Source organism: Schistocerca americana, chromosome X (genome assembly GCF_021461395.2).
Source record: "Schistocerca americana isolate TAMUIC-IGC-003095 chromosome X, iqSchAmer2.1, whole genome shotgun sequence".
Lineage (NCBI taxonomy): Eukaryota > Metazoa > Arthropoda > Insecta > Orthoptera > Acrididae > Schistocerca > Schistocerca americana.
Window position 1 is genome coordinate 486,136,343 of NC_060130.1, and position 26,875 is coordinate 486,163,217.

The 26,875-nt window shown below is 38.1% G+C and overlaps 1 protein-coding gene across 1 annotated transcript in view; it reads right to left on the reverse strand.

Moving 5' to 3' along the window:
* LOC124555482 (adenosine 3'-phospho 5'-phosphosulfate transporter 1) overlaps positions 1 to 26,875 on the reverse strand; it is a 97,213-nt gene that overhangs the window by 58,255 nt on the left and 12,083 nt on the right. Inside the window, exons 4-5 of the mRNA XM_047129406.1 lie at positions 22,763 to 22,987; positions 1,220 to 1,367 (exon numbers count right to left, since the gene is read on the reverse strand). Coding sequence (XP_046985362.1) covers positions 1,220 to 1,367; positions 22,763 to 22,987 — 373 coding nt within the window. The remainder of the gene's footprint in view (positions 1 to 1,219; positions 1,368 to 22,762; positions 22,988 to 26,875) is intronic.

Here is a 26,875-nt window from a genome sequence, read left to right on the forward strand (position 1 = left end):
ACCTCACGGCCGCGGGTGCCTTCACTTGGCCGGTTCACCACCGACGACCTCGTCTGGGTACGGGGATATGGCAGGCGGCCAAAATGGAGCCCGGGCCACATCTTAAGACACCGTGGCAGACGCCTGTATGAAATCCAGGCGGACACGGGTGTTGCAGTGCGTCATTCGGACCAGCTTCGGCCTCGGGTGCCAGCAACGCCTGTTCTGAATGCCGCCACACCACCTTTGGCTCTACCTGACGCTCGAGATCTTGGCATCTCTCAATACTCACAACGCAGCCCTCTCACCGTCATCGCGATGCCAGCACCAGAACGGACGCCACCAAGAGACGTGCCCATGCAGGAACCGGAGGACCATCCTCTGTCAGAGCAAATCTACTTGCCTCCTCCTCCAACGGACGCCGACACATCGCCCATGTCTCCTGTCATATCAACTGGACTTGCCACAGCGGGCAGATTGGTGCATGGGGCCCCAGCAGATTTGACCCCTACATCTCCTGTCATCTCGACCCGTTATCATCGGGGACACTTCCGCCCGTACGGGAAGCCTCCTCCTCGAGACTTTACGGTGAGTCAAACAACACCTATGGACGTTAACCATCTCCAGGACACCTCCATCAAGACCAGTGCAACAATTTCAAAGGGGGGAAAAGTGTTGTGACTCGCCGGTCATTCAAAGTGCCGCCGCGCAATTACGCGCGTCCTCTACGTGCGGCGCTGCCTGCCAGCCATGCAGCAGCTGCGCCACCTAAGCGGCCAGCTGAGCAGCGGCCGCTAGACTGGGACTCAGTGCTCATTCGAATGCTAACGTGTACACATGTCTTACTTGTCAACTTACTCTGTGACGTATATGTGTTGTTGTGTCGTTCCGAAATATATGTGTTAAACTTGGAGTTCTAACAAAAACTGGTTAGCTACATGTCGAATAAAAACTGGAAGTAAAATGGGAGCACTAAGAGTCTTTTCTTTCATTTACGTCAGCCAAATATCTGAAGGGAATTATCACAAAACCTGTTCATCCCAGTCCATGCAATTTTTAAGACAAAAAAATATACACAAAAGCTGGTGCTACAAAGTGCAAATTCAGTGCTACAAACTGCAAATTCAGGAAAACTACCACCAATCATCAAAAATAAAAAATCATCCAAAATAACTAACTTTTAACTGTATTTCTAAAAATCAGCATGTTAAATATAAACTAAGAATGATGAAACATATACCTTTATCGTCTGAACTTCCTAATAGGAAGAAAGTCATGCCTAGTGATATCAAGAATGCTGTGACATACTCATAATATTCATATTTTGCACGGGAAACAATCTTTCCCATTATCATAACTGGAATGATTTTGGAAGCTTTGGCCAGTACCTATAAGAAATATGAAAATAACTTTTTATAGAACCATAAAAGATATCTTAACAGTCAAAATGGAGTAATCATAACAGAACATTTCTACATTACATGTACAATCTGCAAATCAAAGTGAATGGCAGACAGTGATTATTATTGTACCATATGTTAAGTTCTTCTCCCATTTCAGTCACAGTCGGAACTTGGGAAGTGAGACTGGTTGGATCGCCCTGACACACACACACACACACACACACACTGGGATCTGAGTAATTCTGTGAAGAATTAAATCACAAACTTTGATCTTAATTTGTCTTTGTGAAGATATGACAGTGAAATGAAAATGTTATTAGCCTCGCATGAAGATGGTGTTGAAATCAATGAAAGGGAGGAACGTTAGTGTTTAACATCACATTGATGACACTATCAATATTAGACACCAAGAATAAGATCAAATAGGCAAGGACAGGGAAGTAACCAGCTGCAGCCTTTCCAAACGTACCATCCCAGCATTTGCCTTAATCAATTAAGAGTACTGATGAAAACAATCGGCCCGCAGCTCGTGGTCATGCGGTAGCGTTCTCGCTTCCCACGCCCGGGTTCCCGAGTTCGATTCCCGGCGGGGTCAGGGATTTTCTCTGCCTCGTGATGGCTGGGTGTTGTGTGCTGTCGTTAGGTTTAAGTAATTCTAAGTTCTAGGGCACTGATGACCTCAGATGTTGAGTCCCATAGTGCTCAGAGCCATTTGAACCATTTTTTGAAAACAATCTGGATACCTGGATGAGGATTTAAACTCGGCTCCTCCAGAACACAGGTCCAGTGTTCAAACCATGCACCACATCTGAAATCATTGAATTTGGTTTTTCTTATGCTGGTATATGTTGCACAATAACTCAAGTGTCACCACGAAGTTGGTGAGGATTTGTTAGGATCCAGGTCAATCATCTTCAATGATTAAGAAATTGACAACTAAATTCAACTTGCCCATACTTCCCTTGAAGATGATCTATGGAGGAAATTCTAAAACCACAACTATGACGAAAACTCTTGAGAAAGTGCACACACTGGAATTGGACAGTCAGTGATTAAAGTTATGTGACACAATTAGCCACAGCGTGCCAAACGGGGTGAGCACAATGTGCGGTCCACATCTCAGCTTGTCTCAGCTTTGCTCCATACCTCTTGGAAGTACTTGGTACAGCACAACTTTTCGTTTAGCATTGCGATGGGCCATTTTTAGGTCAGCACAACTTTCTGTAGTTTGGCATAACCACGGTGTTAGCACTGTTTACCCTTCTCTATTTGTATAAAAGAAGTTCACAGGTCCAGTAGCTGTTAGCACAAAAAGAGGGAGTCTAGCAATCTATCATCACAAGCCTTTAAAATAAATGGTAATGACACGAGAAAAGATATGAATGCTCACTCAACATCTATTATGCAATACAAAGATGATGACAGAGTAAAAAATTACAATGAGTGACAGATGAGATACATTATTTTGTACATCGATCAACACTTTGTGCTAAATTTGCAAGCCATGGAGCAAGTGATGCAATTGGTGGTATGAATAGTAAATTTTCTGAAGTTGCATACATTACTCCACTGTCAATTGCAACAGCTTTTGATGGAATTAAATAAAGAGTACGGAGATTTTAAATATGACTGCAAAGAACATTGGTTAATGCAAGAGACATGCCTGGAATGATTATTTGATTTAAAATCCACTACTATTGAATTTACGAAGGAAAAAAGAGAGCAGGAATGAAATTAGAATGGCCGGTATTTATTACAGACCTCATATTTTAAGAGGACTTGGCTGAACACTGTCCACAGTAATGAGCACAAGATGAGAAACCATTTACTTCTGGTTTGATGAGGATGCAGTTAAAAAGAAACTCACAATGTGGAAGGGCCTAATTCTGTCAGAAAATACCACACATTTCTGCAAGTTCACTGGCGTCAATGATAACACGAGGTTTGAAGAAATGAGTGTGGCCTTGAAATAATTACGACAATAATTTTGTAAACATTTTGATGCCACTGCCAATGTTTCATCTTTTCTTGAAACCATTTGCCATTTCAGTAGAAAGTATCCCTGTACATGTGCAGATGGAACTGACTGATCTGCAAGGTAATCACTGTTTAAAAGACAAATTCTTTTACATTAAAACTGTCCAGGAGTTCTATATTGTTTTCCTTGGGAAGAGTTTCCATGTCTCCTGAAAGAGATTGCATCATGATAAAATATTTCAGCCACATGTGTGTGTGAGAGGCTTTTTATGACTCTGAAACTAAATAAGTCATGATTCTGTGGCAAGATGAGTGCAAAAATCTGTGAAATTGCCTGCGTCTGTCCATATGCTGACAGTCTGTGCCAACCATGGCGGTGGAGGAAAGAAGCAGCCAGGCTGAGCACTACGGCACTTGTGTGAGGGCACAGTCTGGCCAACCTTGCTGTATGACAGCTGATACAATAAGCATATCAGGAGAAACCATATGGAACATTTTATAAGAAGAATTCACTATGAGGCCTTTGTTGAAAGCTGGCCAAAAGTATACATGAGAATAAAATGGGATATTTAGAAAGAATCAGAGTATTTTTGTGAGCCATTTCATTACTGTGGATGACGTGTGGGTTCACCAGTTTATGTAATAAATGATACAGCAATCAAAACTGCAGGTGGAAGGCAATGGCCTTGCACTAACAAAGATGAAGTTGTCTTCTTCTTCTTCTTTATTATTATTTATTATTATTATTGTTATTAATGATCACAGAGGAACATTGGCATTTTATCTGACAGGAGAATGATTGAAATACCTGTCCAGCCATCATGATTTGGATTCTCCGTTGTTTCACTAAATCACTTCAGGCAAATGTCAAGATACCTTAAGCAGGCCATGGACAATGTCTATCCACCTCAATCCTCCTCCAACTTAGCTTGTGCTCTGTCTCTTAAGGCCTCATTGTCAATGAGATGATAAATTCTATTTTTATTCCCTTGCAGTATCAGCTATGGGGAACTGATTAAATAATAAAGACTGTTTATTACTGGAAAGGTTTATCATCAAGTTGGTAGTTTTGAATGACCATTCACTGCAACAGTATTTTTATATCATGCTGGTTTTATATACAGTGTTGTATCATACACAGTTTATTTAAATCACTGGTATGCAAGTGGTTTTAAGTACCTTATGTAAAACGGGGAACAATGTCACACTGAAACCAGACTGTCGACAAGTGTTACCAGGAGCTTCTGAAATGTTATCTGATATACAGGCTGCGTACAGTAGCCAGACTGAAGGATTTTTTTCCCTTACACACTTGAGAATATTGCCTCAAAAACTTTTTTAAATATTTTACTAAAATCCAATGATCTAAGAATAAATTACTGTGCACAGGGAAATAAATCTTGATACTTATGAATTGGACTACTTAACTGCCACTAAAATGCATGGATGCTGGTTGCTAACAATGTGGCCAAAATATTACAGTATTCTGTTAATCTACACTTTACTTTTAAGCAATTAATTATTGGCAGTTATGAGGAAATATATAAAGGAAAATTTATATAAAATTGTACAAAAACTGTTCTTGAACGAAGATGGTGCATTTGCATGTAACACTTGCATGCTTTTCAATTGTGGTTTGAAGAACATGATAAAATTCTTCACCACCTCTTTCTAGCACAATAATAATCTCAATATTATTGAACCACTATGTCCATATTACACACAAGCTGTGAAAATATATACTTCAACCAAACACTGTATCCTCTCTAGAGTGCACATTATTAACTGAATAGACACTGCAGACTCTGGAGACACTGGAAGGTTTCAGATCAATTATATAATGGTAAGACAGAGATTTAAAAGAAAGGAGGGAAGATAAGTGTTTAAAGCAATTCCAGAACCAGATTTTAAAATGTATGACATTCACAGAGGCATATGAGGACTCTGGCCATAGTTTATTGGTTATGAACTGTAGATTAAAACTGATTAAATTACAAAAAGGTAGAAAATTAAGTAGATGGAATCTGGATAAGCAACAAGAACCAGAGGTTGTTGAGAGTTTCAAAGAGACCACTAGGCAACAATTGACCGGAATAGGGGAAAGGAATTCAATGGAAGATGATTAAGAGATGCAATAGTGAAGGCAACAGAGGATGCAACAGGTAAAAAGTCAAGGTGAAGTAGAAATCCTTGAATATCATAGGAGATATTTAATTTTATTGATGAAAGGATTAATATAAAAATGCAGCTAATGAAGCAGGTGAAAAGTAATACAAACGTCTAAAAAATAGGGCTGACAAAGTTCAAATGGGTAAGCAGAAATGACTAGAGCAGGGGAGGGCAACTGGTGGCCACGTGCAGCCCACTAAGGGTTTCTGTGTGACCTGCCAAGACAATCAGCAAGATCACCCTTGAACCAGATTTCCTTCTCATGTGCAACCAAGGACTTCCACTTGGACGGCCATGTCAATACACATGTGCACTGTAGAAACTAATCACACAAACAAAGTCAACACTTGGCATAGTAGCTTATGTGAGTTGTTATAAAGGCATTTTCCATTTAATTATTGGCATGCAGTCAGATCACACTGTGAAAGACATATTTAATGCTGTGGCATTATGCGGCTTTTAGTATTATGCTAAAGAATTCTATGTATGAAGAAATTTGCTGGAAAGATGTTTCCTACATCTAGATTCGCATATACTTGTGAAGCAAGTTTTTCTTGCTTAAAGAACAACAAGAAGAAGAGTGAATGTAGGCTCCCAGGTGGTCTTTGACAGACAGTAACTCGCAAGCTGTGATGGGGATCTCAACAAGCAATCTCACTGATGATTTAAAAATAAAATAAAATAAAATGTAGAAAACAGTAATAGGATACATTTGCCTCATTAAATTGTTTCTAAGATTAAATCTGCTTGCAGCTATAGATGATATTACATTAGCATGATAAATAAAGTAATTAACCCTTTCACTACGGTGAACTTCTATAGAAGGTCAGGAGCAAATGTGCTGCTCAGCCTGTGGACTACTGCAAACATCACGTGCAGCCCATGCTGCCCAGTTGGTGGACTGCTCCGCCTCACATAATGTTTCTCCACTTCACTAGGCTCGACTTGTGTGGAAATTTGACCTATGCACGACCTAGCAGCTTTGTTCAAAGTTTGTAGTTAAGAACAGAGTCACTAGATGGCAGTTGCAGTCAGTTTCAAAGTGTTGGTTTCACATGAGTTGCAATGCTCATTTCCCGCCCTGTTTCTAATCTGAAATGACATTTTGTTAACCTCAGTTAGTTTCCACTAGAAGTGACATGGCAGATAAGCGATATACTGTGGAGGAAGCTTTTTCTCTCATACTGGGTAGTGACTTTGAAGATGAAAGCAAATCATCATCAAATCTGACTATGAACATGAAACACCTATTGCAGCTGCTTCTTCATCAGGTACACGTGCTACCCCAGCTGTTCCATTGACATCCCCCGACTTGGATTTGTGCACTGACACAACACACAATATCAAAAACGTGTGATTTGTATAAATACTTTTGCAAATAAATATATAGTACAAAGTCCAATAATTGTGATAACACTGCGAGTGTGAAAGCAGGACAGACTAGTGCCGCGGGCAGTGCGAAAAACGTGGCGTACAGCAGGCACGGCCTGGCGCTCGTCCACAGTGCATGATGCAACAATCACAGCACCAGAGTGAAAGGGTTAAAACAGCCACTATTTTATTTATATTTGTTGAATTACGGTAAAATTTATACTTTTCCTGAAATTAAATGTTAACTAATGAATGCAATCATTTTAGAAAGAGTGGCCCTCTGCTAAACTCCACTTCCACAGTGTGGCCCCTGAGTCAAAACAATTGCCCACCCCTGGGCTACAGGACAAATGCAATACTACAGAAGTATATATAACCAGATGAAAGCTGTATCAGCTATAAATGAGGCCTCTGTAGAAACGAGTAGCAGCTGTATGAATATCAAATGCTCAGTTGAAAAAGCAGGATGTAGCAAAGAAGAGACAGCTGACATGAGTATATAGAGGGGCTACACAAGGAAAATGAACATGAAAGTAATATTATGCACTGAAAGACCTAAGTCAAAACAAGAGCCCTGCAGTAGACAACATTCCCTCAGGAGTGCTGCTTTCCTTCAGAGAGCCATGCAAGACAAAAATATTCCACTTGGTTTGAAAGATATGAGACTGGGAAGGCCCTCAGACTTTAAGAAGAATGTAATAATTCCAGTTCTAAAGAAAGAAGTTGCTGACAGGTGTGAATATTACCGAACTACCAGCTTAAAAATATTGACTCACATTACTTACAGAAGAATGGAAAAATTGGTAGAGCCTAACTCTGGGAAGCTCAGTCTGATTTCCAGTTGACTGTAGGAACACGCAAGGCAATGCTGATTCTAAGACTTATAAGAATGACAAACCTATGGTCATAGCATTTGTAGACTTAGAGAAAGCTTTTGACAATGTTGACTGGAATACACTCTTTGAAATTCTGATCATAGCAAGGGTAAAATACAAGTAGCAAAAGGTTATTTAGAACTAGACAGGAATCAGATGGTGGTTATGAATTGAAGGGCATGGATGGGAAGCAGCAGTTGAGAATAGAGAGAATCCAGGGTGCATTCTATCCCCAATGTCATTCAATCTGTACACTAAGCAAGCATTAAAGGAAACTAAAGAAAAAATTGGAGAAGGAATTAAAATTCAGGGGGAAGAAATAAAAACTTTGTGCTTTACCCAAGACCTCGTAATCACGTCAGAAGTGCAACGGACTTGGAAGAGTAGTTGAACGGAATGGACAGTGTCTTGAAAGAAGGATATAAGATGATTATCAACAGAAGCACAACAATAGTAATAGAATGTAACAGAATTAAATCAGGCAATACTGAGGGAATTACATTAGGCAATAAGGCATTAAAAGTGACAGACAAGATTTGCTATTTGGGCAGTAAAATAACTGATTGCAGAAGTAGAGAGGATACAAAATGTAGACTGGCAATGGCCAAAAAGCCGTTTCTGAATAGAAGTGAAATTTATTGACATCAAATATAAATTTGAGTATTAGGAAGTCTTTTCTAAAGGTATCTGTCTGGCGTATGACCTTGTATGGAAGTGAAATGTGGATGAGAAGTAGTTCAGAGAAGAAGAGAAGGGACGCTTTTGAAATGTGGTGCTACAGATGAATGCTGAAGATTAGAGATGGGTAGATCATTTAACTAATGAGGATGTACTGAATAGAACTGGGAAGAAAAGAAATTTGCAGCACAACTTCACTAAAAAAAAAAAAAAGGGATCAATTGATACAATACATTTTGAGACGTTAAGGAATCACAAATTTAGTATAGGAGGGAAGCGTTGGGGGTAAAAATTGTGGAGGGAGACTAAAATATGAATGCAGTAGGCAAGTTCAAACGGATGTAGACTGCGGTAGTTTTTTTGGAGATTATGAGAGATGCACAGGGTACAGCAGCATGGAGAGCTGCATGAAATCACTATTCAGATTAAAGGTGATAACAGCAACAGACTCTGCAGTGAACAATACAAAGACAACAAAGTACTAGCTCAATAACTGAGGACACACTATAATGCATTGGATATTCATTTGCATGTTGCTGATGTAGAGTTAGCATTTTGATTAATTAGTCCACAACTTGCATGTCTTACATTCTGAATGATACAAGTAATTGCAGAATAGTTTAATTTGATATACTAAATCAATTACTTTCAGAAATGGCACAGTGAAATATACCACTAAGAAAAGATATCATTGCAAGGGAAAGTGTTAAGTGAAAACTGCACCAGTAAAAATGAATCCAAAAGTGCATACAACTGCACGATATGTGACACAAAAATGATAAAAGGTATTTGGTGTAGCAACTGTTAACGTTGGTCCCATGATAAATGTTCCAAAGTAAGCATAAAAAATTATAAATAAAATATATTACTGCTCTGAGGTATAAGGTCACATTTTTTGGAAAGAAAATACATGTGTCTTTATCAAAAGAAGATCATAATCAAAAATGTGGTGCAAACAAAATGGACATGATGATTCACTCTACAAAATGTATCTTGTCAAAAAGACAATAGTTTTAATCACCAGGAATCTTTGAACGACATCTCAACTTCACGTAGTTATATCCATGTCTTCAAGAGGTATGTCATATTAGATTTTCAAAGGCATATGATAAATGCACGATGAGCAGCTTTTCAGCAGTCCACAAATGGCTATAAAAGAAAGTCGAATTTTTTTGTGGCAGTCATGCACGCAACATATCAGAATTATTGACAAGCCATGTTAATCACATTGTTTCATATTTCTAGCATTGTAAAACATGTAGCAAATTTTGGCAGTGTCACCATGAGTGTTAACGAAGAATACTCTGATCCCACACAAAATGTTTGTGTTGTTCTCTTAGAAGATGCTAATAACATCTACAGAAATGAAGACAGTTCCTTCATTAAAAAAATTCTTCCTCATGTTTCAGTTTCTGCATTTCACCAACGTAATTGCAACAACTTTGCCTCTATGGTATGACCTACTAGTCATGCATAAACAAAGAAATAGACTAATTTGAAACTGAAAAGCCTCTGCGCAAAATTTATACATGTTAAGTTGTTAAACATTAGCAGTTACGAAAGGAACTGTTTCCCATTGTATGGTGTGCTACTCAACAAATGTGGCAAAAGAGTGCTAGCTTTTGAGATAAGGACTCTTGAGGAGATATCTCTCATTAATGAAAGCAGAAATAAATGTTATTGCACTCAGTGCTCCTATACAGAAAAATTAATGCAGTACACCAATTCTCATTGCATTTTGTTTAAAAGCTTACAGTGTGGGAATGTAACATAGAAATACAGACTTGCACAGGTAACAGAAATTTTTGGCAATGTAAGGTTATTTGATTAATTTAGTTTGTAAAAAATAGCTTCATAATGCATCCAAGCATAGACGGCCTATCAACAGGGCTCATGAACTGGAAGTATTCCCGTGTAACACAAATTCTTTAAAAGTTATGTGCTTAAATAAACACTAGCTTAAAACTGATCAATATCAATGTTCATATTTTTATTTACTTACATTGGGGTTTGAAAACCAATTAAGATAAAATAGTACATGAAATCATCTTTATTTGGATGGATTACTAGTTTTGGTTAACAATCTAGCCATTTTAAGATCTAAGATATAAAACAGAGTCTTTCTCATGTTAGCAACATAACATTGTAGCAGGGTTCAAGAGTATATGCATGAATTAATTACAGAATATGAAAAGAATCATCTGAATTTAAAAAATCATAACTATTATATTATTCGAAATATGCGTGTGAACAATGTACTGTTGAAAAGAGCAAACTCTAGAGTTTTACATGGTTCCCGCTAGACAGCAACAGTGTGCGCCCACTTCAGTTCTATTAAAAATGGTTTAGGAACAAGAGAAAGTGTTTTGTGTTCCACGTTTTACTCAGTGTGGGTCAGTAATAACTGTTCAGTGTGACTTTTGTACTAGGTATGGTGTGGATCCTTCCACAGCACAGAACATTAGACACTGACATGAACAATCCCAAGAAACAGATGTTGATGGTATCCGCCATAGTTTCACAAGGAGTCCACAGAAATCCATTCGCCGTGAAGCTCGACAGCTCAACATGTGCCCGATGTACATCTGGCGGGTGCATTGATGTTTACACATGAAACCATACAAAATTCAACTACTGCAAACTCTTCGTGAACGTGACACAAGCAACAACATGTGGAGTTCTGTAATTTCATTCTTGGCCAGATGGAGGATGACAGTTTTCTTCCACACTTAGTGTTTAGTGACAAGGCAACATTCCATTTAAATGGAAAGGTGAACCATCATAATGTGAGAATATGGGGTACAATTCATGGGTGAAATCTCTGATCCATTCGTGATCAAAACTGGAGTGTGCCAAGATGACAGATTATCCCTACTATTATTCAACCAGGTCCTGGACAAAGTAATGAGAGAATGGGAAAAAGAACTCAAAACTCAAGGACTCTGGAAACCAACATGACAAGGAATATGCTGGGACAAAAGAGAAATATCAAAACCTAGCTTTAACCTGGTCATATTATCAGACAACAAAGCAACAGCAACCAAACAAATAGAGGCACTAAAAGAATGCACAGAAAATTTAGGCTGCAAATCTCTTTCGGAAGTCTGTTTTTTTTCTGCCCAAAATTAAACATAACAAAATTAGACACAAAATACGGCAAAATAAACATAGATGCACACTTCAATTATCTAGGTGAAATCCTTGAACCTACAGGATCGTACAGAACATTAGACTACAAAAAATGAAGAGAGCGTTCGGTGGCAAGACACAGCATGTATATAATAAAAAATGAATGTCCATTTACACTAAAGTCAGACACTACAACACAGTAATCAAGCCTTAAATACTGTGTACAAGTGAGATGATAACACTCCATACAAAAAGTAACATGGAAAGTCTACTGAAGTACGAAAAGAAAATCACGAGGAAAATCCTCGGCCCAGAGCTGACAGAAGAGGGATACAGATTCCACTCTAGGAAAACTACAGAGAAGATGTCAAACATGGCAGCAGACGTCAGAAAAAGGAGGTTGAAGTTCTATGGGCACATCATCAGGCTATCACCAAAATGACTCACCAAGACAATACTCACATAAGTACAAGGGGTCAAATCGACAATGGCAGAAACAGCTAGGAGTTTTTAGCAGCTGGCTATAAGATGTATACAAAATCTATATGTTCTAATAAGATTTTAAGGAACAATATGTAACTATATTCAAAACTAAATAGTTGATATCAATGCAGCTCATCTTATAGTTAAACCAACAAGGCTTTAACGATAATAACTAGCATTATAGAAGTCTCTGGTATTATATAAACCAAGTGATGTTACATGTCCTACATTAAAAAATGTTGTTGTTTTCTCATGTACAATGTCGTACATTTTATACTCTTTTTAGGTTAATAATTGTATAATCTGTTGTTATTTCCTATTACTGTCACAATGATGGAAAAACTGTCTGCCATTAGTCTGACCCTAACTGTGGTTTGTCCATATTATTGTATGTTGGCAACATTCCTTATATACTGAGACAGTGGCTAAGGCTGGTAATCCACTGTAAATGTATCAACATGATAAACTATTACATCAAATAATATCGTTTGGTTCATATAGTGCCAGCAGACTTCAATCCTGCTCATTATTACTATTAAAGTCATGTTGGTTTAAATATAAGATGAGCTGTATAGTGTCAGGCAGCAGTAGCCGACCGCGACAGACGCAGCAACAGATAAGTAAACGCTTTTGTGACATTTATGACTTCCTAACCAGGAGTGAATTTTATTATATCTGTGTGCTTCAATAGTTTAGTTTCTTGAGTTTCTGCATTTAAATTTAAAATCTAATAGCCACAGTTCGCGCGTTTTCGTTTGCGTCAAAAAGTAAATCAATTTTGTGACATATTACAAGTTCCTTATCAGGGGCAAACTATTTAGTTTCACCTGAGTGCTTCGGTAGTTAGGTTTTTGAGTATCTGCATATTACTAGACACAGTTCGTGCATTTTTGTCAGGGTCTACAGTAGAGTTGCGCAGCACGTGCCGATAGTCGATAGTCTGTTTATCTGCGTAGTTTAGTTTTCCACGGTCTTTATTATGGACAGGGGCTGCTATTGTTGTGTGCAGATGTGAGCTGAGTTGGTAACACTTTGTTCTCAGCTTCAGGCTGTGATGGCTTCAGTTACACAGCTTGAGGCTGCAGTGGATGGGCACCACTGTTGTGGGCTGGCCATGGGGATCCAACGGATGTCCAGTGTGTCAGAGTCCTCCGATCAGTCCTCACCAGTGGCCAGCCCAGTTACTGCTCGCACTGAGGTTGACCACTCACCTATGGTCGAGTGGGAGGTCGCCCTGGGGCAAAGCAGGTGACAAAAGACTTCCCAGGCGGCCGCACATAAGGCCTCCCCGGTTTGTCTGACAAACAGGTTCCAGGTGCTGTCTATGGCTGACAATGTCACTGAGCCAGATGCTGTCGCTTGTCCTGTTTCAGAGGAAACCACTCAGCCTGCAAGATCTGGGCAATCGCAGAGGGTGGGATTATTGGTAGTTGGGAGCTCCAACGTTGGGTGCGTTATGGGGCCCCTTAGAGACTTGGCTGACAAGAAGGATAACAAAACCAATGTGCACTCCGTGTGCATACCGGGTTGAATTATTCCAGATGTGGAAAGGGTCCTCCTGGATGCCATGAAGAGCACAAGGTGCAGCCAACTGCAGGTGATTGCTCACGTCGGTACCAATGATGTGTGTCACTTTGGATCAGAAGAGATATTCTCTGGTTTCGAGCGGCTAAAAGAAGTGGTAAAGGCTGTCAATCTTGCTTGCAAGATGTAAGCAGGGCTGACCATTTGCAGCATAGTCGACAGGACCGACTGCGGACCTCTTGTACAGAGCCAAGTGGAGGGTCTGAATCAGAGGCTCAAACACTTCTGTGACCATGTAGGCTGTAGATTCCTTGACTTGTGCCAAATGGTGGTTGGGTTTCGGGTTCCGCTGAATAGGTCAGGTGTCCACTATACGCAGGAGGCGGCTACACGGTTAGCAGGGGCTGTGTGGTTTGGACTGGGCAGTTTTTTAGGTTAGAGGGTCTCGGGAAAACACAAGAAGGGCTTCAGTCACAAAGGGAGCAGGCTGAACACAGGAAGAATGTGGATAAAGGAACCATTGGTATAACAGTTGTAAATTGTCGTAGCTGTGTTGGGAAAGTACCAGAGCTCCAAGCGTTAATAGAAAGCACTGACGCTCAAATCGTTATAGGCACTGAAAGCTGGATAAAGCCAGACATAAGCTCAGCTGAAATTTTTGCAAAGAACCTAATGGTGTTCCAAAAGGTTAGGCTAAACACGGTTGGTGGTGGCGTGTTTGTTGCTGTCAGAAGTAGTTTAACTTGTCGCGAAATTGAAGTAGATACTCCCTGTGAGTTAGTATGGACAAAGGTCATTGTTGGCAACCAGAATAAAATAATAATTGGATCCTTTTACCAACCTCCCAATTCGGATGACACAGTTGCTGAAAGGTTCAAAGAAAACTTGAGTTTGATTTCAAACACGTACCCGACTCATACGATAATAGTTGGTGGTGACTTTAATTTACCCTCGATACGTTGGCAGAAATACATGTTTAATTCCGGAGGTATGCATAAAATATCCTCCGAAATTGTGCTAAATGCATTCTCTGAAAATTATTTCGAGCAGTTAGTTCATGAGCCCACGCGAATAGTAAACGGTTGTCAAAACACACTTCATCTCTTAGCAATAAACAATCCTGAGTTAATAATGAGCATCAAAACCGATTCAGGAATTAGTGAACACAGGGTTGTTGTAGTGAGATCGAATATTGTAATCCCCAAATCCCCGAAAAATAAGCAAAAAATATACCTATTCAAAACAGCAGATAAAAATTCAATTGACGCCTTCCCGAGAGACAATCTCCATTCATTCCAAATTAATAATACAAGTGTAGACCAGATGTGGCTTAAATTCAAAGAAATAGTATTGGCAGTAATTGAGAGATTTATAACAAATAAATTAACAAACGACAGAGCTGATCCTCCTTGGTACACAAAACGGGTTAGAACACTGTTGCAGAAAGAACGAAACAAACATGCCAAATTTAAACAGAAGCAAAATCCCCAAGATTGGCGTTGTTCTACAGAAGCTCGAAATTTAGCATGGACTTCAATGCGAGATGCCTACAAAAGTTTCCACAAGGAAACGTTGTGTTGAAACATGGCAGAAAATCCAAAGAGATTCTGGTTGTATGTGAAGTCTGTTAGCAGCAAGAAACAATCAATGCCATCTCTGTGCGATAGCAATGGAGATACTATCGAAGACAGTGCTGCCAAAGCAGAGTTACTAAACACAGTCTTCCGAAATGCCTTCACAAAAGAAGACAAAATAAATATTCCAGAATTCGAATCAAGAACAGCTGCCAACATGAGTAATGTAAAAGTAAATATCCTCGAAGTAGTGAAGCAACTTAAATTACTTAATAAAAGCAAGTCTTCTGGTCTAGACTGTATACCAATTAGGTTCCTTTCGGAGTATGCTGATGCATTAGCTCCATATTAAAAAATCATATACAACCGTTCGCTCGACAAAAGATCCGTACCCAAAGACTGGAAAGTTGCACAGGTCACACCAATATTTAAGAAAGGTAGTAGGAGTAATCCACTAAATTACTGGCCCATATTGTTAATGTCGATATGTAGCAGAATTTTAGAACATATATTGTGTTTGAACATTATGAATTACCTCGTAGGAAACTGTCTATTGACACACAGTCAACATGGGTATAGAAAACATTGTTCCTGTGAAACACAACTAGCTCTTTATTCACATGAAGTGCTGAGTGCTATTGACAAGGGATTTCAGATCGATTCCGTATTTCTGGATTTCCGGAAGGCTTTAGACACTTTAGCACACAAGCAGCTCGTATTGAAATTGCATGCTTATGGAATATCATCTCAGTTATGTGACTGGATTTGTGATTCCCTGTCAGAGAGGTCACAGTTCATAGTAACTGACAGAAAGTCATTGCGTAAAACAGAAGTGATTTCTGGTGTTCCCCAAGGTTGTGTTATAGGCCCTTTGCTGTTCCTTATCTACATAAACAATTTGGAGAAAGTCGCAGTTGACCCTGAATAACGAAAAGTGTGAGGTCATCCACATGAGTGCTAAAAGAAACTCGTTAAACTTCGGTTACATGATAAATCAGTCTAATCTAAAAGCCGTGAAGTCAACTAAATACCTAGGTATTACAATTACGAACAACTTAATTGGAAGGAACACATAGAAAATGTTGTGGGGAAGGCTAACCAAAGATTGGGTTTTATTGGCAGAACACTTAAAGATGCAACAGACCTTCTAAAGAGACTGCCTACACTACTCTTGTCCGTCCTCTTTTAGAATACTATTGCGTGGTGTGGGATCCTTACCAGATAGGACTGACGGAGTACATCGAAAAAGTTCAAAGAAAGGCAGCACGTTTTGTATTATCGCAAAATATGGGAGCAAGTGTCACAGAAATGGTACAGGATCTGGGCTGGACATCATTAAAAGCAAGGCGTTTTTCGTTGCGATGGAATCTTCTCATGAAATTCTGACCACCAACTTTCTCCTCCGAATGCGAAAATATTTTGTTGACACCGACCTGCGCAGGGGGGAACGATCACCACGATAAAATAAGGGGAAATCAGAGCTCATACGGAAAGATACAGGTGTTCATTCTTTCTGCGCGTTACACGAGATTGGAATAATAGAGAATTGTGAAGGTGGTTCAATGAACCCTCTGCCAGGCACTTAAATCTGATTTGCAGAGTATCCATGTAGATGTAGATTTCAATGATCTAACTTTAAATACCTTCACATCTTGTTCCTTAAAACCTTATTAGAACATGTAGACTTTATATAAGTTATATAGCCAGGTGCTACTGGCACCTAGTGGTTTTTGCCTCAAGCAACATATCAGAACCTAGTAGCCATTAAGTCTCCATTTTGCTACAGTACTGGCCACACATGTAAATGCCGAATGCTGTGTTTTCTTGAATGTTGTAATGAGCATCAGCTGCACACCATGAGTTGAGGGACTCATTCACAAGCGTCTTAGAACACGACGTACATGGTAGACAGCAATGTGCACACAAGGTCATGAAAGCTCTCAACAAGGAAGACAGACACTGTCTTATACCCAATGAACAATACATAAATCATTATACAGATTTGTGGTATACACAGAAGGCCGAAGATGATACTAGAGAAAGTACATACAATGACACAGTTGATCCAATCACTATGGACAAACTACAGCGGGCTTTCAAAGCATGAAAAGCAGAAAAGCTAGTGGAACAGATGGAATAAACACAGAGCTAATTAAATATAGAAGGTTACCAATAGATAAAAGACTTTTACAATTAATAAATAAATGTTGGTCTAACTGCAAGATCCCAGACCCTTAGTATACACCAGAAGTACTCTCTCTTTTCAAAAAAGGGAAACATAATGACTGTAAAAACTATCATGGTACAAGTTTTCTAAACAATGGCTACAAACTATACTCAAAGATCATCTATAACTGCATGAAGAATATTACAGAAGCTATTATTTCTGAGGAACATAATGGGTTTAGATCAGGTTGTTCATGCGCAGACAATGCATTTGAAGTTAAAAACATCATAGAAAAACACAGAGAATTTAATATAGAAACCCATATGGCCTTTATAGACTTTAAGAAGGCGTTTAACTGTGTGAGCTGTGATAGTCTATGGAAGATTATATCTGAATGTGGATATTCCTATCACCTAAAAGAGGTAGTGAAAAGTCTCTGCGAAACACAGGTAGGAATCAGTTAGAAGAAATAATTATTAACCTAGGCATTAGACAAGGATGTGGACTATAAGCTACCCTTTTTAATATTTACACTGATTTCATTCTTTGCATATGGAAATGTAAAGTAAACAAAGGAATTAAGATAATGAATGAGGAATATCTGAATGTACTTTTGTTTACTGGTGCCATTGCTATTATTCAAACGAATAAAGAAGACCTGCAAAGATCAGTATACCAACTAAACAAAATTTGCGAGAAGCACAACTTCAAAATTTCTAGTAACAAAATAAAAATAATAGCATTCAGAGGAAAATATCCAGTCGATCAAAAATTGTTTAGGATAATTCAGTTTTACAACAAGTGTGTCAAATCTCTTATTTAGGTTGTGCTGTAAGTTTTGATTTGGACCCTGACACTGAAAATGAAATATACAAATTCCAAGCTGTCTGTGGTACCATTAGCAGAACATTGTACCATAATGTATAAAAAGAAACCATCATGAAGTTCTATAAAGTAAAGGCAGTTCCAGTGTTAGCCTACAGAAATGAAAGCTGGGTTACCATTTTTTAAAATAACAAGAAAATAAAATTCAGACAGCAGAGACGAGGTTCCTAAGAAAGATGCACAAGAAAAGATATGATTATAAATGAAGATATTAGAACAGAATTGAATATTTACAGCATGAATGAACAAATGCAAAAATATTGCGAAGATTGGAAACAACACCTAATGTGAATGCCAGGTTACAGAATTCCTTTGAAGATCCTGAACTACAAGCCGAATGGGAAAAAGAGATATTGGAAGACCTAGAAAAAGAAGGGAATGATTTTGTTTGACAGTTTGGAACAGGCAACAGCCTAATCCTTGAAAGGCAGAAAAAGATGATGATGATGATGATGATGATGGTATATTACAGGATGTACACGTGGACAAGGAAAAAAAAGTTCCACGGTTTTTTATGGATATTCTAGTTAAGACGACACTTTTTCCCAGGTGAAACACACTTTTTCCATTTCAACTGACAGCATACTTTCCCTCAGAACTAGGAAATTTCTCAATCCTTTGAATAGTAACTGTTTTATACACTGGTGCAGCACATCCCAGCACTTTAGGAAATGGAACCCACCACAAAAAGGACATGTTTTGGGAAGATCTTTGATGCACAAAAACATGTACACTGCATTTTTGATATTACCAAAGTATAAATATAAAGTCCACCCAGCAAAGCACATTAGTTTCCAAAGCAATGAAATCGAGATGTCAATGCATTTTTGTCATCCAATCACAGCTCACGTCACGTGATCTCACCAGCCAAGACAGCTGATATTCAGAGCATAGGACATATGATGATGTCAGCATATAGCAACATCACTGTTTCTTTATAAGTTTATGTACATAGAGCCTAGCTACAAAAAACAGCTAAGTTTTCACATATAATATAAATCTTTTTTTGCATGTGTTATCCTTTAAGATATATCAAACACAAATGTGCCAGTAAAATTTTAAATAATGACATAAATGTCTGGTCTTCTGGGTCTGAAATTTTGCTAAGTGGCTGTTCTTCAAAGTGTTAAGTTTTGAATGAGAGTAAATGCTCCACGGTTTAAGGAAGTCATCACACATTCTCACATTTAACGTAATTCAACTTGCGCAAAAGGAAATTTACTTTGAAAGTAACGCTTCTCAAATCACCATTCACAATATTTTCCTGTGACTTATTAGAAATGTAGACAGTTGTGACATCATGCTACTTGAAAGCAACTTGTTGTTACAAAGTGTTGCATAGTCTTTGTCCTAAAGCCTTTGGCATGTTTTGCTGTCAGCAGACGTTTATGAGCGCACTGTATTTTGTTGTCATAAATGGAGCATTTTCTTTGCAACTTAAGTTTTATTTCTGTGTTTTTCTCTCATTTGTTTTATTGCTACATATTATTTTGCTGTAGTGAGCCAAAGCAAAATTCTTTATTAGATTATCAGTTCTTATCAGTCAAAATCACAAAACTTTAACTGAAAACTAAAACAACAAAAAAATGCTGGAATTCTAATAACTTCCTGTGTTTTTCCCGGTTTTCTCCTGGATGAGAAAATTCCTGAGTTCTTCCCAGATTTCCCGGGGCATATACATCCTGTGTTAGCATACATACACCATATCCCTGGTATTGCATTGCTCAACATATTTGAAAATTTGTTGAATATGTTGCACAAAAAAGTTTTATCAAAAAGTCATTATTTGAGCTGACTTCAACATAGATATGAGAGCTGATGACATTGCCACTTGTCTGAAGGACTTGGTATCTACCAATGGCCTACTACTAAATTTCAGAAAATATACTGAAGTAACAGGAGAGACTGTAACATGTACAGACAATATTGTAAGCAGTATGAATTATGGTGTCATTTTAGATTTAAGGAGGTCCAACTAATCAGCCCTTTTTGCCTCATTGTTCAATTAAGGTAAAACCTATACAGCAAAAAGAGTTAGGAACCTCAGCCAGCAAAATGTGAATATATTTGTCTCTAAACTGAAAATTAGTTTTCAGTAACCACTAAATAGAGTGATTTTGTATCAGAATTCACAAGCACATTCAATGCAGGTTTCCCCTTCATAACAGTACATGGCAAATCCAGTAAGAAACATGTGGATAACTGAAGGCATTGACATCTTTAGCATTAGAAAGAGGAAACTGCACACTGACGCAAAAAATAACCATGATGCCGAGTTTCTCATGAATGTAAACAGCCATAAACAATATTGGACAAAGTTGTTGAACAACCAAAACTAATTGCAAACAATACAATATGTCAAACCACATAAAGGAATCAAAAGCTGCATGGCAGATTGCCAAGACTGAAGGAGTAGTTGAGAAAACTACTCATTTTAACCTTACATTAAAAATTTATGGGGGAACTGCTGCAAAGTTGATATATCTGAGAACAATTCAACAGATACTTTATAACTTCAAATATAAAGGGATGACTTCTCTCCTCCTCTCATAAATCAAACACAGATATGGAGAATTTAAATTTACCTATGAATGGCTGTCATGAAGTGGCTAGCATTATATCATCCTCAAAAAGTCCTAAATTTGTGAACTGGGATGAGATTACAATAAAAACAGCACGTCATATTTAGTCCCAACTCTGTCACATAATAAATCTATCATTTGACAACAGCTACTTTCCTGACAGGTTAAATTAGGAAGAAGTTCCACCCATCCACAAAAGGGGCAGACAAAATGAGATACGAAATTTCTGCCTAGTACTAATATTGTGAATTTTCTTCTAAAATATGATAGTGAACAATATGTCATCAATCAGAAAAATATAACAAAATCTGTAACACTGATTCTCAATAATCAACATGGATTCATGAAAGGACAAAGTACTGTGCACACTGTTAATGAACTAAAATAAGCAAATGTCTTTATAACAAGCTGTGTGTATCCAGTATCTCGAGTGATAAGGTAAACCATAAGGTGCTTCACAAAATGACTGCTTATGGTTCCCACGAAAAGTCTTCAAAGCTTGTCCTCATCCTATCTAAAAAACAGATAACAGAGGATGGTTACACAACAAAAAGATGAGACAGTGTGTTCCAGCTGGCAGGAGACACAAGCAGGCATATCACAGGGATCCACACTAGGCCCATTACTGCTCCTGTATCACATAAATGATATGCCATGCAAGATAACCTCACAACTAATTCTGCATACACACAACGCAAGAGCAAATGTTTGCTATAAAACAGTTTTGAGCTAGCACAGAATACTATACAATAAGCTCATCAAGAACTTGAAATTTGGATAAATAATGATGCTATGAAACTGAACCTTATAAAAAATACAAATTGTACATTTCAGGACAAAACAAATTGCTGAATATGTATCACAGCTAAATTATGACGGCAAGGAACTGATCACTGGAGATTATTAAAATTTCTTGGAGTTACTATAAACAAAAACTTGCCATGGAATGATTACACGGATTGCCATGGAATGATTACACAGATTGCATAGGAGGGCTATGAAACCGTTTTGTTTACGAAATGAGAGTTCTAAACAATGTAACTGACTTAGCTGTTAAGAAAAAATGTTTATCATTCATATTTTATATCGGCTCTCAGATATGATATAATTTATTGGGATGATGAAAATGCAAATATCTTGAATGTTTAATCTACAAAAATCATCAGAGCTGTGATGGAAACAAACAACAGGCAATCATTGAAACCATTATTCAAAAGCCTTCACTTCATGACAGTTGATTTTATTTTTATATATGAAATACTTCTCTTTGAAATAAAAAATGCTCACTTTTTCAAAGAAATTTCTTTTACACATGTTTATGATTCGGAACATAGATCAGACTATGCATAGGCTTGTCACAGACTTTTCTGGTTTGAAAATAGCCCATCTATCACAAGGCATCGAATCTTAGCAATAACATATGGTCCAAGTACAAGGACTACAAACTAAAAACAAGAGAAGTCAGCAAAGTAATTAAAAAGTAGCTGTAATTACAGTGCGGAAGGTTTTACAAACAAGGAGGTGAAGCAGCAGATATTGACAATTGTTATATTGCATGGGGGAGAGGGAGAGGGAGGGGGGGAGGGAGGGGGGGAGGGAGGGAGGGGGAGGGAGGGGGAGAGAGGGAGAGAGAGGGAGGGGAGAGAGAGGGAGAGAGAGGGAGGGGAGAGAGAGGGAGGGGGGAGAGAGGGAGGGGGGAGAGAGGGAGGGGGGGAGGGAGAGAGAGAGGGGGAGAGAGAGAGAGAGAGAGAGAGAGAGAGAGAGAGAGAGAGAGAGGGGGGGGGGCAATCATGTTTTCCTTTAACACATGTATATGTACTTCCTACATATACCTGTGTAGGCACAGAACTATATTCACTGATAAATCACCAGTATTTCAATCAAATGATTCTATATGACACATCATGTAAAAAATTATTCTATTCTAGTGCATGAGCTGTCTGTTTCATTTATCAACAGTACATACCTGAGTAGGGAAGCTGACATATTTGAGGGCTTCATATTGGCACCAAGAACTCATTATATTAGAAAATGAGCAGTATACATATTTGTACATTGGAGCTGCATGGCGTGTTTGATTTGTTGTAAGTATATATGTGCCTGACAAAAGGAATGCTAGTATCCGGTTGACAAATACCAGAAACTGGGAGTCAGTAAAATGTCCTTTGGTACCATCACTGGCTTCATATTCCTGGAAAATTTTAAACATACAAACAACAAGAAAATAAAACACCAAGAAGAATAAAAAATTTGGTACTAGCTCTGCAGAATAAAATATTGTAAAATGACTGATAAAATATATGCTACGCAACACTCATAATATTCAATGCCAATAAGCAAACCCCATTTGTAACCATCCTTACATAAAATACCACCAAGATACTGAACAATGCACAGTCAAATACTCTGACATGGTGGTATGATAAGAGTAGGAACAAATATTTATGAAGATGGAGGTAACATTCATATAGGTGAAGACAACATTCACAACACAGACACTGTTGTGAACAATATCATTTTATTTTAAGAAATATAGTGACCAGCCACTTTTTTATGTATATTTATTTATGTTAATATGTGTTTCAGGCCATCATGTGTCTTCAATTGATGTAATACATACTTGAATCTTCAGTAGGTAAGTCGTTAAAATATCAACAGTCATTTGGATGCTGCAGCTGGCCCGCGCAAAATTAACAATTTCGTTTAGTCACTACACTTTGTGAGTTGTATATTACTGGGGAAGGGGAAACTGTAAACAATATTGTTATTCTGCACATAATGACATGAGCAACAGATATAAATACACCATTTTACTGTGCTGCAATTTTGGGAAAATGTACACCCTCACAGTAATCCTGGAAAAAAATATTTTAAAAAATGCGGATACCCTCCGATAAATGCAACAGAACATGAACTGGATGGAATATCCCTGAAGTATCCATTGTTCTGCTCATAGTGAAACATATCACATACAGGCTATATGTCACATAATTTTTATATGTGAACTGTGACTTTGTGAGTTACATTCAATAGCAGTTCAAGTAATGCCATGGCCTACTATGAAAAGCATACATAGTTTTAAATGCACCACCAAATCATTAAATATATATAAAAATGGTTTTTCAACCAACTGCAGTAAGACTTGACCCCACAAATGTCTCAGTCATTTTCAGATTCTCATTGTACTTTTAGCATTACATAACAGACCAAACACAAACAAATGGCCACCTTGGCAGAATTCACACTTTAAAAACAGCTGAGAGGCATTCTGTGATCACTACAATATAAGAACTGTCATTTACAGATGAATTCATTCACATGTTAAGCTGTTCATGAGTTATGCATCAAGTTCAAGTGAAGTATTGGATCAAGTCTTGAACCCAGATAATTATCTTTTGTGGGTTATCACATATGCTAGCCGAGCACGCCCCAACCCTAGTTGAGCAAAACTGATTCGAATGACTAATAACAAATGAAGAAAAAATATTATTCATTAAATACATAACCACAATACATTTTCAGTTTGAACCTTCAGTATTAAGACTGAAAAATTTACTGTCAATTAAGGTCTGTGACAATGGTGATCCATTTTCAAGTGAACTACCTTCATGTAAGTTGCTGAAGGTTGTCTATTACCATTCAACGAATCCTTACTTCATTTATGCATCTTGTTCGCTACAAACACAAGGGAACTGCATAATTATATTAATGTGATCCATGTCTGTTACCATTAGCACATCTTCCAACTGTTGACACAGCAAGGAAGGGGAGGAAGTATTTGCAAGTGCAGAGTCAGTTGAAACGGGTCATGTTGGTAGTGTGTAACTGCTGAGGCCAATCGCTTGTGAAGCATTTTTATGGCTCATCTGTTACACTGTACAGTAAGTTTACTCATGCTGAACTCAAAAATCAGTTTGAACTCCACAGTGTTTTACTAGGCATGGCCCTAATGAATGTAGTAAATTTTTGTATAACTCTGACTTTTAAACTGATTTACAGGTGGACCAGATGTTCAGCATGGACTACGAACTAAAGCGCAAGTAGGCATTTTTCACATGAAGTCTGGTTTAAACCAAAGCTACAATTTAGTGTTAAGAGCACTACCGCCAAGCATTTCACATTTATGTACAAATTCAGACACCACAAATTTTCATTTCCTACATAATTTTGCTTATGATGTCAAAACTGGCTGGCTTTGAGCACTATGGGACTTAATGTCAAAACTGGTTTGCTCCCCATGCAAAATAATTGTCTCTGAACATCAAAGTTTTGTATCATGACTAACTGTATGGTGTAGCATCTTGTGTGTGGACTATCAGCATCAAGAAACAATAATCCACCAGTTATAGGCTATGCTTGTTATCTCGTGTTCTCTTCTGTTTCCTCTTGTGTAAACACCTGTTCCAATGAATAGTGGTGAATTAATACTGGCAATTTATCTGGGAATTCTTGTTCACTTGGGTTCACTTCCATTCACTTTAGTATAAAGTAGGCTTTAACAAATCATTGCCATAAATGAAAGCACCAATAAGTGACAGAAAAAAATCACTGAATAATAGGAGATTGGACTTCAGTCCTTTTGATTTCTAGTCTGGTTCTTATCCAATGATCCACACTTCTATAAATAACAGTAATAAGTTATTTATCAAACAGAAGCTGCACTAAGCCACAGAAACAAACATTGGATATACGTGAGAGAGTGCTAATTCAGAAGTAAACACAGATAATTCAGTGGTAGACTACATTACTCATTAGTTGAAGTTATGAATAATAAATAACAAATAATTATTTGTATTCATAGCATTGAATACTATCTTGTGAATAATTATTTTCAACGGACTTCTTATTCAAATAGTTATCTATGTAGAAAGTTATTCAAATGATGCCCAACCCTGGCCCTATTTGACTTGCCACAGGAATCTTCCATGCTCCACAAAAATATATAACAAATTTAACCCATTTATTCGCTTGTGATACAGCCTGAGACAGTACAATTGCCCTGCCCAAAAAATCAGATTTCTGGATTCAAGCCCTGGTCTTGCATGAAGTTTCAATTTCTATCACATAAGCAACACAGAATACAAGAATTCCACCTCAAATTTAGTTGTCCATAGCGTTTGGCAGATCCCATCAAGGAGGTGGTCTTACAGGATTTAGGAGGATTTATTTAAGTTATATATTAACAAACGAAGGCAACCTGCAGAAACTCAACCAGTACACTGACTTAACAATACACTCACATTATATTATTAAAACCATACACACTTAAACCTGCTAAACTTAACTGAGTATTAGAAGGAAGGCAACTGCTCTGGACAAAAGTTGCTTATACCACAGTCGTTTTAAATAGCTGCTTTATATGTTTTACTGTTGTTCAACTGTGTATAAATGCATGGTATTCGTGGTTTTGGAGATGTCAGAAAGAATAGACAACACACATTCATACATAACTGATTTGCCTCATTTAGGCAATGAGTCCACAATCTTCAATGCAGATTCACATTTACATTTGACCTCCAGTGGCAATCTGACTAAAATTGGCAACCAAGTTGGACATGGACTGCAATATGTTGCGCTAGGTGGGAAAGTGATTCGACCATTCGACCAGGAGTGTGCCTAGACAGTCTGCACATTTGCGATAAATACTGGGTCTGGGTGGTGCAGCAATTAATGCAACTGCCTAGTAAGCAGGAGATACTGCGTTCGAGTTGCTGCTGATTCCACAAAAAGTCCTGATGCAGCTGATATTATTAATTACTTCCCTTTCCAACCCCCCCCCCCCCTCCCGCCATCTTCAATTTACACAATACAACTGTGTGTTTATAGTATCCTGTTCAACATTGCCAATGCGAGAAAGTCTCAAGTGCCTATTAATAGATCTAAATCTACACCTACATACATACTCTGCAAGCCACTGTATGAGACATGGCGGAGGGTACTACATACCACTACTAGTCATTTCATTTGCGGTTCCACTCGCAAATAATGTGAGGGAAAAACTACTATCTATAAGACTCCATACAAGCACTAATTTCTCTCAACTTCATGATCCTAACACAAAATGTATGTCAGCAGCAGT